The 17356-nt window shown below is 44.5% G+C and overlaps 5 protein-coding genes across 5 annotated transcripts; 3 read left to right on the top strand and 2 right to left on the bottom strand.

Annotated features, from left to right (window-relative positions):
• The first annotated feature begins 46 nt into the window (after positions 1-46).
• Positions 47-602, top strand: LOC135430090 (dolichyl-diphosphooligosaccharide--protein glycosyltransferase subunit 4). Its single transcript, XM_064684642.1, has 3 exons — positions 47-143; positions 325-440; positions 499-602. The coding sequence occupies exons 2-3, from the start codon at positions 340-342 to the stop codon at positions 518-520; spliced, it is 123 nt and encodes a 40-aa protein (XP_064540712.1). The 5' UTR covers positions 47-143; positions 325-339; the 3' UTR covers positions 521-602.
• On the bottom strand, positions 460-1330 carry l(2)k10201 (lethal (2) k10201). Its single transcript, XM_064684640.1, has one exon. The coding sequence runs from the start codon at positions 1292-1294 to the stop codon at positions 599-601; it is 696 nt and encodes a 231-aa protein (XP_064540710.1). The 5' UTR covers positions 1295-1330; the 3' UTR covers positions 460-598.
• A 169-nt stretch (positions 1331-1499) lies between these two features.
• On the top strand, positions 1500-2498 carry LOC135430089 (ceramide-1-phosphate transfer protein). The gene is made up of 3 exons (XM_064684641.1): positions 1500-1695; positions 1750-1967; positions 2030-2498. The coding sequence occupies exons 1-3, from the start codon at positions 1553-1555 to the stop codon at positions 2329-2331; spliced, it is 663 nt and encodes a 220-aa protein (XP_064540711.1). The 5' UTR covers positions 1500-1552; the 3' UTR covers positions 2332-2498.
• Positions 2499-2928: 430 nt separating this feature from the next.
• Positions 2929-7643, top strand: LOC135430087 (probable multidrug resistance-associated protein lethal(2)03659). The gene is made up of 6 exons (XM_064684638.1): positions 2929-3109; positions 3396-3629; positions 3797-6047; positions 6120-6270; positions 6350-7298; positions 7362-7643. Exons 1-6 carry the CDS (start codon positions 3033-3035, stop codon positions 7624-7626), a joined length of 3927 nt encoding a protein of 1308 aa, XP_064540708.1. The 5' UTR covers positions 2929-3032; the 3' UTR covers positions 7627-7643.
• Positions 7644-12625: 4982 nt separating this feature from the next.
• On the bottom strand, positions 12626-16721 carry unpg (unplugged). The gene is made up of 3 exons (XM_064684648.1): positions 15841-16721; positions 13159-13397; positions 12626-13100 (listed from the first exon to the last, which is right to left on the bottom strand). The coding sequence occupies exons 1-3, from the start codon at positions 16670-16672 to the stop codon at positions 12702-12704; spliced, it is 1470 nt and encodes a 489-aa protein (XP_064540718.1). The 5' UTR covers positions 16673-16721; the 3' UTR covers positions 12626-12701.
• Positions 16722-17356: the final 635 nt, after the last annotated feature.

Below are 17356 nucleotides of genomic sequence, written 5' to 3'. Positions count from 1 at the left end.
TACTAATACTGGAGTTTTGTTTATATCGATAGTGTCGTAAATTCATATTTATCAGAAACTGGATTTGGATGAATCGATAGTTATTTAGCATCTCTGGCTATATTAATAAGTCTAAACAGGACCGGCTTGTGTTTTTACTAAAAGTAAATATATGTCTAACGTCATGTTTCAAGAGTCTAATTGTTAACTTAATCCGCGTGTTAAATGTAGTGCAATTCATTTTATCTGCACTTTGTGTGGATTTATCAGCAAAACCACCGGCCTCTTGACACATGACGTGTCACCAGCGTTCTGAAAAAATACTAATATTTTATGTTTTTTTAGAGGTTCACTATCAAAATGATTACCGACGTGCAATTGGCCATCTTTTCAAACGTTCTGGGCGTATTCCTTTTTCTGCTCGTTGTTGCTTACCACTACATTAACGCCAACACGGGAAAGTAAGTAATCGAATAAATCTGACCCTACACAACAATTAATTTTATTCTCGATTTTCAGGTCGAGCATTAAAACAAAATGATCTTTCAGGTTTCCGCAAGTTAATTAATACAAGTATCTTATAATGCAAACTTCGAGTAATAAAATGGTAACATAAAGCTTAATCCATGTCCTCAAGGGCTTCTTTCATTGCCTGCACATCGTTCAAGGCCTTGTCAGAGCCGCGTTCCTTGCGTGTATTGAAAGTTCGCTGTGTAGGATGCCCAAAGCTAAAAGCCTTTATGTAAGGAAGTTTGCCCTCGTTGGATGATGGCACACTATCCACAGCCACATCCACATCCATGGCATTCGCATCTTTCTTCTTGCGATTCTTCGATTTAGTGGCCTTTTCTTGGTCAAAACGATAGTTAACCGGAAACTTGTGCAGCGTGATGCAATGGTCCTTACGCTCACTTGGCATATAGAATTTCATAGTACACTCTTCAATGTAACATGCGTACAGAGGCTTATCGCCGCGCTCCACGCTTGCCGCAAAATACAAATCGTGCTGTTCGGTGATATGCAGATCTAATAAATGTGCAGTCGGAAGTTGGCGCCGACATTGGATGCAGCTGTAGTACTGTGATTGTGTCGTCTTAACATTTACGATACTTTTGTATGTGGGAACTTTCGATTCTTTAGCTTCAGCAATTTCATCAAAGTCAACGAGTACACCAAGTTTCTTGAATGGCGGCAGAATTGGTGTAGTTGTAATTGGTGGCTCTGCCGACGTTATATATCCAGCGGTCAGCTCGCCCAATATATTTTGCAGTTGCTCTTTTGTGAGCAAAAGCTCGGAGGATGTTTCCAAATTCATTTCGCACTTGCTTTTAAAACAGATGATATTATATATCGATATCGACAATTACCGATAGGATTTCATGTATTAAATGCGCCAAATAATACCACGCAAATCGACTATCGTATACATACAACTCCCCTATCGAAACTCGAAAAGCACACACGGAAACCTTAAATATCGTATCGATATTTGTGTACCGATACCGATATCTGACATTTAATTGTTTTTATTGACGACAATAAGAGCTATACTCCATACGAGGACATATTAAAAATGTCAGCTGTACGCGATTCTGCAGCAGGTGGAGCAAATTGTTTTGATATTGAAAAAGTTTCAGAACTATTTGAAAGTAGCCTAATTGATGATGATGATGTTCGCATGGAAGACTATCTGGAGGCATATGAGGAAATCATGAAGTAAGTTAATCAGGATACATCAATACACAACAATTGAGAACTCTGCTTTCCCAGATTTTTTTTGCTAATGGGCAGCGTGTTCACCTTCGTGAGCAGCGACGTGCGCACCAAACTGGATATACTCTATGAGCATCGACAGCAGGACACCGGAAGTGAAAAGCACTTCGACAGCATCAAAACAATGATCCTGTATGAAAAGGGCGCCAGCCTGCTGCATCAGAAGGGCTACGTCTCGGGCAGTCGCACCTTATTGCGACTACATCGCGGATTAGGTAGTTGTAGTAGTACCATAAGAGAACATCTTATCGTTATCTTATATATTTTTCAATTGCAGAGTTTGTGTACGAGTTTTTGAACCGACTGCGAGACGTGGCAGATGGCGAAAAGGCGCACCATATCTGCAAGTCAGCATACAACGACACGCTGGCCCGGCATCACCCGTTCCTTATACGCAAAGGTGCCCAGGTGGCAATGTTTGCGATACCCACGCGCGGCGAGCTCTTCAAGCGCGTCTGTCACGACACGAATGTGCCGCGAGCCATTGAAAAGCTGCCAGAGATGTTGCAACACATGCGCATGGTCTACGATCGCACGAATCAGCTTTATACGCTCGAGGAGCTGCACACTCTGCCTTAGAATTCCAAACTAGGTCCTTATTGTATTTGTCGTATTGTGGAATGTGTTAAACTATTGTTCTTATTTTAAGCCCTACTGCAACATTTGTGTCACTGTTTGTATTTATTGCCTCGCCCATTGGCTGTGCACGTGTATGTCTTATTAAAGCTTAGCATCGACTGAACAAATGGTTCTCATCTATATTTATCGTACCTATTGTAGGCAACTTATCTGTGACGAAATTTATAACGAAATATCATTTAAATTCGCCATGATTAGATTGTACAACCTCGGAGAGCGTTGCCCCGCGTCCCAAAAAAAACATCGCTAATCATTTTTATCACTTGAGACAAAAAGCCGAATTACCTAAAAATCCCGAAAATTTACAAGGCACGCTTAAGCAAAACAAACTCAGCTGCAATCTGCACTAAATGGCCGCATAAATGGCCGGCAATTTCCTGCGCTATATTGCTGTTGATTACGCATTTGACTATACTAGCCACAAGCCTCAGGCCAGTCCCATTGGCCAACTGACCGCCACTTTTATCAGCAAGTTGCGTTGTGCCAAGTGCAAAATACGTTTAAGTGTGTTCTGATGACGGACTGGCTGGCACTTCAAACAAACACACAAAAATTAGTTATAAGAGCTGGGGAATGGGCGCTATACGGCGCATTTTTAAATTGTCAGCCGTAGATGGTAGTAAAAGATCGTGAATGGAGCTATGAATACGCAGGCAAACCAAAAACGCGAAACAAATCCGTTTCTAGAGGCAAATATATTTTCAAAGTGGTTTTTCGTGTGAGTTTAACATAAGATCGCTTGATACATATGTATACTTTAAAACGAACCTCAGTCATGACTGACAACTATAGCCCACTTAAGCTCCTGTATCTTCTGTCTGACTCGATAAGGTGGTCTGCAAGATATTTACACCCTTGCATGTGTTTGTTTTTAATCATTTGGTTACTCGCTTCAAATAAATCATTGGTGAACTAACGGATCCGTGTATATTGCCTGTTCTACAGCACGTTGCTTCAGTCTAATAGATATGACAGAACTAAGACTCGTTATTCTAATACCTTAGATGGATGCGTCATGTGTTCGGCAAAGGACGCCGAGAAGAACTATCAGACAACGAGCTATACGCCAATCTGCCCACCTTCGACAGCGAGAAGCTGACGGAGGACTTGCAGCAGCCCTGGACACGTGAATCGCAGCGCAGCAAAAGGCCAAGTGTGCTACATCTGATCTTCACATTTTACGGCTGCCAATTCGTACCAGTCTGTGTGATCTACTCAACGTTGGAGATCGTTATACAGTGAGTGTAGCTTTGCATTTATCAAGCAATTTTATCGCCCCTCCTCTAAAATGTTCTAGTGCGAGAATTTTAATAATGTTAACTTACCAGAAAGAGATTGGCTTTAAAATTGCGAGTTAATCTATTTCTCTGATGTGATAATCCTCAACGTTCTTTTTTATACACAGCGCCTTTCAGCCACTTTTTCTGGGCGGTTTGATCTCTTACTTTGCCGAGGGACAAACCAGTATCAGTAAGGAAAGCGCATACATGTACGCCATGGGCATTGTTCTGTGCTCGCTAGTGACTTCACTGGTGTTCCATCCATTTATGTTCTATGTATTTGCCGTGGGCACACGTATCCGAGTGGCCTTTGCTGGGCTTATATACCGAAAGTGTTTGCGGGCGGCAATAAATGGCCGAGATGGACTGGGCGCGTTGGCCATATCAGTAATGTCCATCGATTTGCCGCAGTTCGATTTGACATTTTATTTCTTTCACGATCTTTGGAAGGGCCCTGTGGAGGCGTGCATCTTTGGATACATTATGTACACACAGATTGGCTGGACGGCTCTGATAGGAATCGCCTTTATTGTTCTATTGATTCCGTTGCAGGCCTGGGCAGCCAAGGCGGCGGCTCGATTTCGCACAAGATCGGCGGCACAGCGAGATCGACGTGTCAAGCTAATGAACGAAATTATAGGCGCCATGCAGGTGATTAAAATGTATGCCTGGGAGCAATCTTTTGCGAAGTTAATAGCCACCGTGCGAAAGCTCGAGGTTAAAGAAATACGCGGTTCCATGAGCATCTACGCAGCGCTGCAGTGCACCAATATGATATCGAAGGTGTCCCTATTTCTCAGTCTCATTGCTTACGTGTACACCGGAGACGTGGTCACCGCACAAAAGGTGTTTATACTCTCGTCTTACTACAGTCTTTTGAATGATTCATTGCTCCACTTTTGGCCATTGGCCATCACCACCTGGGCACAGACTGTGGTCAGCGCAAGGCGTGTAACGGAATTTCTGCAGCAGGAGGAGTCACCCACGACGAGTAAAGACTGCTCCAGCTGTCGTGACAATCCCATAATGCAACTCAACACAGACACTGCGGCATCAGCCAAGCCACTTTCTGACGGTCGACTGCATTGCGTGGAGAGCGATGTGAAGTCTCTTCGTTTCAGCAATGTCAGTGCGAGCTGGAACATGCCAAACACTCGGCAAGCGCGCCGCGCGCATATTGAAGGCATCAGCTTTGAGCTGCGAGCGACGCAAATGGTGGGCATTGTTGGAAACGTTGGCTCTGGAAAAAGTACCCTCTTGAATGTTATTTTGGGCGAAGTGGAGCTGATGCAGGGCCGCGTAGAGCTGCACGGCAAGTTGAGCTATGCACCGCAAGAGCCATGGATCTTTCAGGCCAGCATTCGTGATAATATACTCTTTGTGGAGCCATACGATGAGCAGCGTTACCGTGCCGTGGTGCATGCTTGCCAGCTGGACTGTGACCTGGCGCTGCTGCCCAATGGCGATGCAACTGTTGTGGGTGAGCGGGGCATCAGCTTAAGCGGCGGTCAAAAGGCGAGGATTAGTCTGGCGCGTGCTGTATACCGTCAGGCGGATATTTATTTATTTGATGATCCACTAGCTGCGGTAGACTCAAAAGTGGGTAAACTGCTAATGGAGAAGTGCTTCAATCGATTTTTGGCCGACAAGCTGCGGATATTGGTGACTCATCATGTGCAGTTGCTGCAGCAAGTTGATCATTTATTGCTGCTCGAATCGGGCCGTCTAACACATCAAGGCAGCTATGCGCAGCTGCGGGATGTTATTGAAAAGCATGCAGCACCAGACTTCGATGCTATTGAGGCTGATAAGTTGCAGGTGAAGCGAGTGCTTAGCCAAGTAGACAGAAATTCCAAGCTATTCCCGGATCCTGCAAAGGCTGTGGATCAGCAGCCAAACAACGGCAACGCCTTCGCGGAGCGGCAGCAACAAGGCGCCGTTGGTTATGACATCTACAGGGACTATTTCCGGGCTCTGGGCTCTCCGCTCTTGGTGTGTTTGGTGCTCGCGCTCTTTATAATCGCCCGAGTTTTGCAAGCGCTGGTGGACATCTTCATATCTCGTTGGGCGACTTGGGAGGAGAATCGAGAATATGAAACATCCGAGCAATTCGAAGAGACGCGCTCGCGTATGGTCACTTGGTACTCGGTGCTCCTGGTGTGCACCCTGGCATTATATTTGTTGCGCACTTTTGGATTTTTTCTCCTATGCCTGCGCATTTCACTTCGACTACATAATCAACTCTTTGATGGGATAATTCGTGCCCGCATGTTCTTCTTCAACGCGAATCCCTCGGGACGGGTGCTGAATCGTTTTTCCAGCGACATTGAGAATGTGGATGTGGCGCTGCCACAGGCCATGATGGACTCACTGCAGGTTAGTCCAAACTAAAAAAAAACGGATATATGATTAAAGGGTTTTTAATGGTTTTTTCTAAATTTCTTACAGTTTTTTGTGGATGTGGTCGCAGTATTGGTTATTGTGGCTATTGCCAACTACTGGCTGCTGATTCCAGCGGCCATAATGGCGGTTCTAATGTACCTGTGCCGTTCCTTTTACATAGGTGCCAGTCGCAGCCTCAAACGTATTGAGAGCTTAAGTAAGTCAAAGAAGCAAGGCATAAGCCTCGATCACCTCAGCAACTTACACCATACTCTTTTGTTCAATCTTCTTATCAGCTCGTAGTCCAGTTTATTCCCATGCCAATCAAACGTTTCAAGGCTTAACTACAATTCGGGCCTTAGACGCTATGCCACAGCTGGAGCGTACTTTTCATGGACACCAGAATACCAACTCCTCTGCGCTATTTCTTTATACGAGTGCCAATCGCGCATTTTCCTTTTGGACGGATCTAATTTGTGTAGTTTACATACTGGCCGTTACATTCAGTTTCCTGGTTATCAATCAGAGCTTCTACAGCGGCGATGTGGGTCTGGCCATCACCCAATCCATGACACTGGTGATTATGTGTCAGTGGGGTATGCGTCAAACGGCAGAGCTGGAGAATAAAATGACCAGCGTTGAGCGTGTGCTGGAATATGCCAATACGCCATCCGAGCCACCACTGGAGACACCAAAAGCGGTGAATCTTTCGGCTGAATGGCCACAAATGGGACATTTGCGTTTCTGTGAGCTACGCATGCGCTACGCACCGGATGATACCGAAATCCTGAAAGGCTTGAGCTTTGAGACACAACCGATGGAGAAGATTGGAATTGTGGGACGCACGGGTGCTGGAAAATCCTCCATAATACAAGCCCTGTTTCGGCTGGCAGTCAACGAGGGACTCATCGAAATCGATGGCCAAGACATTGCCCAACTGGGCCTGCATGATCTGCGTAGTCGCATTTCAATTATACCACAGGAATCTGTACTGTTTTCTGGCACTTTGCGCTTCAATCTCGATCCGTTTGGCGAAAAGAGCGACGAGCAGCTTTGGGGCGCTCTTGATGATGTAAAGCTTAAAAAATACGTTACGAGTTTGGAGGGCGGCCTCTCCTGCCACATGCAAGATGGCGGCTCAAATTTCAGCATGGGCCAAAGGCAATTGGTTTGCTTAGCGCGGGCCATACTCCGTAATAATCGAATACTCATTATGGACGAGGCTACAGCGAATGTAGATGCCGAGTAAGTGAGATCATGGGGCATCGGTGAATTGCTTTAATTAATATACATATTTAATTGTTACAGCACCGACAAACTAATACAGGAGACAATACATACCAAGTTTTCGCAGTGCACAGTGTTAACCATTGCACACCGCCTTCACACAGTCATGGACAATGACAGCGTCCTCGTTATAGATGCAGGAAAGATAGTCGAATTCGGACCACCGCATAAACTGCTGCAGCGCGAGGATAGTGCGCTCTTTAAGCTTGTTAACCAAAACGACAAGGCCACAGTTAAACATCTTAAGAAAATAGCTGAAGATAGTTACACGCGTAAGAACCAATAAACCGAAATCAATTTTAAGACTGCGTACATTTTTGCGCCTTTTTAAGTGAAAATTTACTTTCTCCCGGGTTGCATTTACAATTAAGAGTTATCGATAGACTAACACGCTCACCTACCAAAGCTGACTGCTACGGCATAAGAAGAAACCCGAATAAAGCAGTTGCAATTTGAAAAAAAAAAAACATTTTACTTAGCATCAATTTCGAATGGTACTTTGCGCTTGTGCTTGTTTACTTGAACTCAAATGTGTTTTTATTTTTATTATTATATTGTCCAGCCGAAGATAGTTACACGCGTAAGAACAAATAAACCGGAATAAATTTTAAGACTGCGTACATTTTTGCGCCTTTTTAAGTGAAAATTTACTTTCTCCCCCGGGCTGCATTTACAATTAAGAGTTACCGATAGACTAACGCTCACCTACCAAAGCTGACTGCTACGGCATAAGAAGAAAGCCGAATAAAGCAGTTGCAATTTGAAAAAAAAAAAAAAACATTTTACTTAGTATCAATTTCGAATGGTACTTTGCGCTTGTGCTTGTTTACTTGAACTCAAATGTGTTTCTTTTTTTATTATTATATTGTCCAGCCACAAGCCAGAGGCAGCACTTTAGTAGCGCGACAATGATTGCCACAAAATTTGGCCGCCTGCTGAGCGGTGGGCGTTGCCAAACGATTGAGTTGTGGCACAATCTACGTCATCACTTTTTTACTGGCAGAGGCAAGAGGAGGCAAGTGGCCACCACGCTCAGTGGGTGGTTTGTAATTATGGACATGCGCCACCCATTCCGTCACATTGCAGTACATTAAGCGCTTGGTAGCCAGCGTTGAAAGCGTCCAAATTATAACAGCAAAAAAATGATACTCACCGAGAGTTGGCACTTATGTGGCCGGAAGCCGGTGGGCGGAACTAGAGCGCGTCCAGACAGACACACACACACAGAGACACAGACACAGACGAGAGCCAACTGTGTGTGCGTGTGTGTGTGTGAGGCGGTGGGCGTTGCAAAAAAGACGGTCCCCAAATTGCTAGCCAGGAGATGACAATGATGTGCTTTTTGTGCTGCAAACGTGTTTTTTTATTATTCCCAGATTTTTGCCCGTTTTTTTTTTTTGCCAACTCACCAAAAATCATATATATATATATTGCTGTCTCTTTCCCTTCCTGTGGGGGGGGGGGGGGGGGTGCTGGCAGTTCCGAATGCTGTGGCATAAATTGTCCGTCAGTTTTTAGTCGCCACATTCACATCCACATGCTGATTGCTTTTGCGCCCAGTGCTCAGCGGGTAGCCGGTAAAACTTGACTGTCGACAGGAATATCAATTACTTAACTGAAATTCCCATCTTATCTGAGCCGTTTTATCAATTATCTGACGTCTGTGCACGTGTCCTTTGGACGGGTAACCGCAGTCAATAAACATTTTAACAGAGCACGTAGATTCGATGCTTGGCCTCGTAACTCATCCTAAACGATCTCTCTCGCCGGGGCAGGACCACACACAGTCCGATTCCGAGTTTTTTGGTGAAACGTGCACACGGCCAAATTTGCTTTATTATGCGGTAAGGATCATGCGACCTTTGCGGCAGGGCGGAAGTACTTCTGTGTGATAAATGTCGCTATGCCAATTATGCAAAAAACAAAAACAAAATACAGCCACCAATTTGGATGCACTCGATCATTTCTATAATCCACACGTTCTACTATTGTGTAACTTGCTTTGGAGCTCTTTTAATTTTTGAGCCAAGACTAGGTCACAAAATAAAATACATTTATATTAAATTAGCCTGCACGAAATATCTGACAAAGTTTGACAAATGGCTTCCTTCGTGACCAAAAGCCGAAAAATAATAGCCGCAGCTGTGAAGTGATTTCAATATTTTCCAAGTTCAGTAATTCTTTTCTATATGATTATTATTGAATTATTAATCTAGGCACATGCAGTCGGCACTTTCTTTGTTTTCATGCCCTTTAACTATTCAAATAGGGTATAACAAAGTTGCTAAGACGACAAATAATATGATTGTATATTCCTTAAATAGAAAATGTATATATTGTTTTAAAATTCTAATTAATTATTTTTTTAAATTTAATTAACACCCTTAACTTTTTCTAGCCGTACTTCTAAGCTAATTATGATTGTATATTCTTTATCAGGAAATATATATTTAGTATTTTAAAAATTCTAATTAATTATTTTTTTAAATTTAATTAACACTCTTAAGTCTTTCTAGCCGCATTTCTTAGCGCTTTTGTGGGGTACAGAGTATCTCATAGCCTGCCCTTTGACTCGCGCATTCTAGCTTATTTTATTGTTATTATTACAAAAACAACAACAACAAATAGTAGTAATTATATTCAAATTGTTTGTGGAAATGTCAACCGTCGGTCAGTTCGTGGGGCGTGTGGGCGTGGCATTAAAAAGGTGCAGACAATAATAATGAACATGCATTGTAAATAATGTATTAAGACATTAAATCGCTCATTGAGGCAATTTACATTCATTATTATTACGAGCTCATCGTACGTGCCCATAAGCCATGGGAATTGGGATAAGGATTGCTGGGCAAAGAGAGAGAGAGAGTCGGGAGAGGAAACGGAGACGGAGCCGGAGCCCGAGTCGGATTCGAATCTCATATTTGTTGGGAAATTAATAATATCATAAAAATGTAATTAATTAATGCACAAGACAGTAGTGGAAAAAAAGAAAAGAATAAAGAAAAATATGCAATACCGCCGGTAGCTGCCAGTCGTCTGTGGGTTTGTCGTGGAGCGGGTCTGGGGACTCCGATGGTCGTCTAATTAGGGATTCAGGTGCGTGAATGCATTTTTCGGTTTTCAACAGAATTTCAACGGCAACGGCGACCGCGACAGACCCCAACAACTCAGCCTACTGGGTGCCTACCATATAATCGGCGAGGGGAACCGCGTCTGACTGCCGCGATTGACAGATCGCAGGCACAAGTATTATTATGCGATTATAAGTATTATTGTGAGGGCGGCCCATTCGTTTGCCCTTCTCTTGATTGCGATTGCGATTGTGATTTCTGCTGATTGTTGGTTTCTCTGCCCACCTATTGCTTTGCATGCCGCAGTGCAGTAATTTCTGTGACAAGTACATCGGATAATAAGTCGTACTCGGGACTCTTTCATATGGCATCGGGTCTATTGTTGGTTTCCCTGCCCACCTATAGCTTTGCATGCCACAGTGCAGTAATTTCTGTGACAAGTACATCGGTTAATAAGTCGGACTCGGGACTCTTTCATATGTCATCGGGTCTAGTCGGCAACAATCTTGCACGAAAACTTCAGTTTGAAAAACTTGCCACATGTTTCAGACTGGGCTCAACCGATTCTTTCATGGACTAAAAGGGACGCAGGCAAATGGAGGGCGTGTCCACGCCTTATGACAAATTATGACAGCGAGCATTTCGCATGTGATTTATGAGCTGCTGCATTCAACTATGACCCCCTTTTATCGCGTTGGCCGGACTATGCTAACAGATTTCCTGTCGCCGAGATTCGCAAAATGTTGCGCTTTTATAGTTTGTATAATTTTAAATTGAGGGTGAAATAATTTTATTGATAAACTAAACAAAAACTGTTCACAAATTTTTCAATTACTATAGTTGAAATTAGCTTACACCTTTTTTAAGGGTATAACAACTGCGGTGCGTTCAGTACAAGTTTTTCCATTCGGTAGATCTTGTTTTTAATGATTTTAAACTGATTTTTAACGTGGTGCATTATGGCTATTTAACTGCTCAACACGACATAAATCCGGATGTAATTAATGGCGTTTTAATTTATAAAAAAAGCTTTGCTCCTGATCCTGTGCCTGCCTACCTACATCCCTGCCTCCCTGCATCCCCTCTCTCCCTGCTGCTGGGCCACACATTTTGCTGGGTGCGGCTGACACGTTCTTTGAATGAGCTACAATTTCATTCAGATTTTACACATCTGTTGTACAACTCGCTGTCCAATTGAAAAGTGTTTATCCCAGAATATTACGAGCAATATTTGCCTTGGTTATTTGTTGTGCAGCTCACACAGCAGTCACCGCAGCCGAACCAAACAGTTCCTTTAGGAATCATCATCATCCAGTGGCACTTTGTTCATTTGCCGCAATTCAGATTCAGATACAGATACACAACACACACAGAGGGAAAAGAGCAGCCGTATTCGCGCAGCCGGCACCAAAATTGCCTAGCAAAGTGTTACAATAATAAAAACTCATGCTTGGAGGCGTGTCCCAACATAAAACTGCAAACGATACGAGCTGGCGGACAGGAAGGAGATACAAGGGTGCCGGAATCAAGCTTCCCCTTGCGCCAAGCCTGCATTTACAGGGTGGTTACTTTTGTGCCTAGCATATACACACAATTAGAGAGAGTTTTTTTTTTTTTTAGCTCTGCAAACAAAAGTCAATTGTCGTGGCCAATAAGTCGCTAATGCAATTAACAATTCACACACACACACAGAGTATCGGAGGGCTGAGCAGAGCCCCTTTTCGCTTGGGCTAATAACTCACCATGTGTGCGCCCCTCTCGTCCCTGGTCCTGCGCCTGTTCCTGTGCCTGTGCCTGTTCCTGAGAGGCGTGACACGTGAGACACCTGGAGTGATTGTTGGATGTGGCCTGGAGAGGAGTCGCCGCCATCAACTCTGATGCTCTCATGCGACAATTTGGTGCGTTAAATTACAAAAATTAGTCACACCGAGAACTGGGTACGGCTCGACGAGTTGCCGTACCGAATTGCCCAAATTGGCAGTTTAATTGTTCCAATTGACACCAACTGTAACTTGTTTGTCCCTCGAGTGGCCCAAAATAAATAAATGGGCAATGCGAGCTGATTTTGTCAGCTTTTGTAGGCGTACACGCTTAGCCAGGAATTTATTGTGGTGGTTAGCTGTAAATTATGATCAGCATTAAACTAATTCCTTGGCTCACTTGAATTCAATTGTGTTTATTTACAAATCTTAAGCCAAATTGCGGGGAGGGGAGGAGGGGGAACATTCGTATGTACAAAGATAACTCAGCTAAAAGCGTTAACAAAAAATGTTTTTTGGGTGCAACTCCATCAATAAATACTTCGCGCCAGGGCCAGCGAGGCGGCGGCGGCGGCGGGACTTGGAGCTAGTGCGCCAATTGGCGGTGGCATACCAACGCCCATGGCCACGCCCACGCCCACTCCCAGAGATGAAGAAGCTGAAGCTGGGCCAACGCTGGCATTGAACTTCTCAAAGCCGCTAATCGCTTCGGTTGATAGCTTCTTGCGCAGATCCGGCTTGGGCCCGCTGAGGCACATCTTCTCCAGCTGCTGGTGCTGGGAGCGCACCGCAAACCGATTCACATGCACGGGTATGGGCACCACAATTTTCGTGCCACTTCCACTGCCATTGCGACCCAATCCGTGCGACGTCAGACCGGCCTTAACGCGTTTCCATTTGGCTCGACGATTTTGAAACCAGATTTTCACCTGTGAGAGAGAGAGACAGGTATTAAAGCTTGTTTTGGATAGTTCGTAAAAAACGCACCTGCACTTCACTCAATTTCAGACTTGTGGCTATTTGACTGCGCTCCGTTAGGCTGAGATACTTTTTGGCGTGGAACTCGCGTTCCAGCTCGAGCAGCTGTTCCGATGTGAACGCCGTGCGTCGCCGTCGCGATTTGGAGCTGTTGCTGCTGCCGCTTTGCGACTCCTTGCCGCCGGCCTCCAGTCGCGATTGGCCGCCATCCTCGTCACTGCAATCCTCGCTGTCCGAGTTTGTGTAAGCTGCGCACGGAATGAACGGAATGAAGTCTTGAATAGATTATTTATGAATTTGACTAGAAAGTTCCCCTAAGCCTCATCTATCCTTTAGCTCTACGAATATGTGTAGAGCTAGGAAGCTGTAATTTTCACTGTAGCTACCTTATGTGATGTAGGTGCACGTTAAGACGGGGTTTCCGCGGGCAATTCCACCCGCAAGTGTGGAAAAATCGCGAAAAACGATTGTATGTAACTTTTTTGTTTACCATCCGATCGGCCCCAAACTTATTTTCAAAGATCTTTGTTCAAATTCATTTGAGGGGTGTTTCACACTTTTTGGAAAATCCATCCCTCCTTGGTGGAAATGGAGGTGGAAATGATGGATCCATAAGAAAAATCATTTGAGACGTGATTCACACTTTTCGCAGAAACGAAACTTTTTCGGGTGGAATGCGACTCAAATATTTTTTGTGCGAAGTTTTAAATTGTGTCCGATTTGCTTCAAACTTATTTTCAAAGCTCTACATAAGAACTTAATAAATACGTGTTTCAGCGATTTGGGAAATTCCACTCGCAACAGTGGTAAATTGGTGGAAAACGTTTCTATGAAAATTGTTTGTTTACCGTCCGATAAGTTTTAAAATCATTTTCAAAGCTTTTTGAGAACGTTGATTTTATAACATATGTACGTGCCACGGGCAAGGCCGGGTAATACGCGCTAGTTAACAATAATTAAGTTTCCAAACATCCTGTGTCTACTCGTATTTGGCCTTCGCATTGAATTCGCCCATATTAACAGCCCTTAACAACTTCTGCTGGCGACTTCTGCTTCTGGCGTAAATGGGCTGTGTCATAACTTGTGGCAAACATATTTATTTATAACTGGATACATGTGTGTCCACACTTGACTTGGCCGACCGACGTCCCCCATCCCAATTGAACAACAACAAGACGTCTCTTTCCATGGTGACCCAAGCAGAGTGTGAATGTTAAACGTTCCGCTGACAGAAGTCGAGATTGAGGGTGAGGGATGTTGGTGAGGGCGAGGATGAGAGCGAGTCGGTTAGCTCGTTCCATCCCTTCGGTATGGCTGATTATTTTGGGTAACGCTTAAGCGCTTTTTTAACACTTACACGCTTCAGATATGCCTATTGCCAGCGTTGTCACTGATTTATATGTGTGTCCTCATCATTTATGGGGGTAGATCGTACCCCAACATGAAACATGAAATTCAGTTATGAATACATTATATCGCAATTCGTTTCGCCCAACTCCACTTGTACACAAGGACACTGACTCCATGGGCAAGGACAGCTCCGAAGGATATGGCTGAGGACCCATTAAAATGCGGCTTGCTAAAAGTTTTCCTTATTCCATTTCAATGACTAAATCGTTACGTTTGTCAAAATGTCAGCTCCATTTTGATGTTATTGTTGTTTTCTCTCTCTCTCTCTCTCTCCTCAGTCTGTTTCTTCTCGGAACAAGAGTTGAGAACTTTGCAGTTTTGATTGACACCAAACATTGGGTCGTAATGCGTTTTATGCTAATTTTGCCTATGACTTGGCTGCGTCATTTTAATTACCATGACAAAACCACTTTACTACGCAGACCGCAAGGAGCCGCTCGGGTTTATAGAGAACATGATGCTTATGGTCCATGACTAAGTGACAGCCATAGAACAAGGATAGGTTTCACAATTGAAGATAAAAGAGGTGTCTCTTATTGAAAAATCAGTTAAAATATCTGCAGGCCTTTTAGCCAGGATCATGTTCCTTATGAACGTGTGTCGGCAAATCAGTGTCAAATATATAACGAGAAGGAAGGGCTACCTTCGGCACGCCGAAGATTTAATACCCTTGCAGAGCCAACCTTTTCATAATGCTCATAGTGCTTTGCCCGTATCTAAGAAGCACAGGGAAAATAGTTAATGACAGTTAATTAACCGAGTATGGTTAAAATGTCTTGAAAAAACAAAAAGTTTTCCATACAACTTATTTTCGACCGATCGTTCTTATGGCAGCTATATGATATAGTGGTCCGATGTTGATAGGATTTAGCATATATACGAGGAGCATAGTTAAACTAATAATTGCCGAGTTTGGTCAAGATATCTTGAATAACAAAAAAGTTTTTCATACAAGAACCTACTTTTCGACCGATCGTTCCTTTGGCAGCTATATGATATAGTGGTCTGATCTTAATAGGATTTTGCGTATATACGAGGAGCATGGTACAACTAATAAATGCCGAGTTTGATCAAGATTTTTGGATAAACAAAAAGTTTTTCGCATAGAAACAGACAGACGGACAGACGGACATGGCTTTATCGACTCGTCTGTTGATACTGATCAAGAATATATATATTTTATGGGGTCGGAGATGTCTCCTTCTATGCGTTACACATTTCACGACAAAATTATAATACCCTCTGCAGGGTATAAAAATGATCTATTATTTGTGCACTCACCTCCGTTCCGACTTTTGTCCAGCTCTGCGCCGTAGTTTTGCGGCGACATCGTGAGGCTGATGTCGCTGCAGGAATCACCGCTGCACTCGTAGTCCTCATCCATGCCCACGTCAACCGCTGGCTCCGCTGGGCTATGGGACTTTGAGGGCGATGATTGCTGAGACGACGACGACGGCTCCTGCGTCGAAGCCAATGCCAGTGGCTGATGTTGACTCTCGTCCTGGGCACGTGTTGCGGCCAGGTGCTGGAGTCGCGCATGCACGCTTAAATTGTGAACATAATCCTGATTCATGAGTTCGGCGAGGCGACGATAGCCCAGATCCGGCAGGAAACGGGTGTCCAGCGGATGCGGATGCGGCAATGGCAGACGATGCGCCAACTCGGCATCATTGTGCTTTGTCGGACTAAGGCTTAGGCCAAGGTCCAAGGCGTGCGTTGGTTGCGCTGGCAGTGGGTGAGCTAGTTGGGGCTGCGGCTCCTTGCCGGCAAAGGGCCCGCCCAGGTAACCGCCGCCGCCGCCGCCGGCAATCAAATGAGTGAGCCGCTCGTGATTCTGGGCAAAGTAGCCATGCAGCCAGGGATTGTAAAGTGGAAACTGTGTCAGACCCAGCGCAGAGCTGGCCACCAAAGCACGTGCATTAAGCTCTCGATTACTAGCCCGTTCCCGGTCCAATTCCGGCTCCCTATCCAGCTCGACATTGGCAGAGGGCACAACAGCAGGTGTTTGATTCGCAATTAGACTCTCAATGGAGAAAGGTTTCGGAAACGGTTTGCTGACCAACTTGCTGCTGCTCTCCACCGGTGGCAGCAGCGCCGTCTGCTCGTTTTGCATATCAACTTATAATTTAGCCACTTGCTAAAAACTTTTTAAAACGCGTCACGTGTGCGCGCAACGTTGACGCAGTGAACCGTTCAAAGATCTGCGCGCAAATGAAAGCCAATGCAGTCGGGCACCTAATGCTGCCAAACAAAAACAACCACCACTTCACATACGCACACGACCTGGGCGCGAGAGCAAGCGAGAGCGAGCATGTCGGAGAGCGAGAAAGAGCTAGCTCCGCCTTGTTAATGGCCAATATGGCGCGCAGTCTTTGAGTGCTGCCCGTCTGTGATTGGCTGAACGATAATTGCTGCCAAACCGGTTGAGCTTGTCTGTTTTCTATTTGTTTTGGGGTTGTTCTTCACACACACACACACACACAAGCGTCTCCCTAATCGCTTTCTGCTCAAGTCATGCGGTAATCAGACTCGGGCGAAGAGAATAATTCGACTATTTTACCGTAGCTCTTCTACTTGGACCTAGCTTAGTTTATGATATGACATACGAGGCTCTCGAGTGGCATATTAACGGGCAATTTCGATTTAAGCGTGAGTGCAGGTAGCAGTAACACCTGCATAAATCCTAGAGTTATGCATTACTCAATGAATAGATGAATACACTATATTCGGATTAATTTCTATGAATTTGAGCAACTTGACTAAAGTCATTCGCACAGCAAAAGAAAGTGAACCTCTT

This window comes from Drosophila montana, unplaced genomic scaffold (genome assembly GCF_035044405.1).
Source record: "Drosophila montana isolate Dmon_TW-CO22-7 unplaced genomic scaffold, ASM3504440v1 contig_2883_1, whole genome shotgun sequence".
NCBI classification, from domain to species: Eukaryota; Metazoa; Arthropoda; class Insecta; order Diptera; family Drosophilidae; genus Drosophila; species Drosophila montana.
The sequence above is the reverse complement of the archived record's forward strand: the minus strand, read 5'-3'. Positions and strand labels throughout refer to the sequence as shown.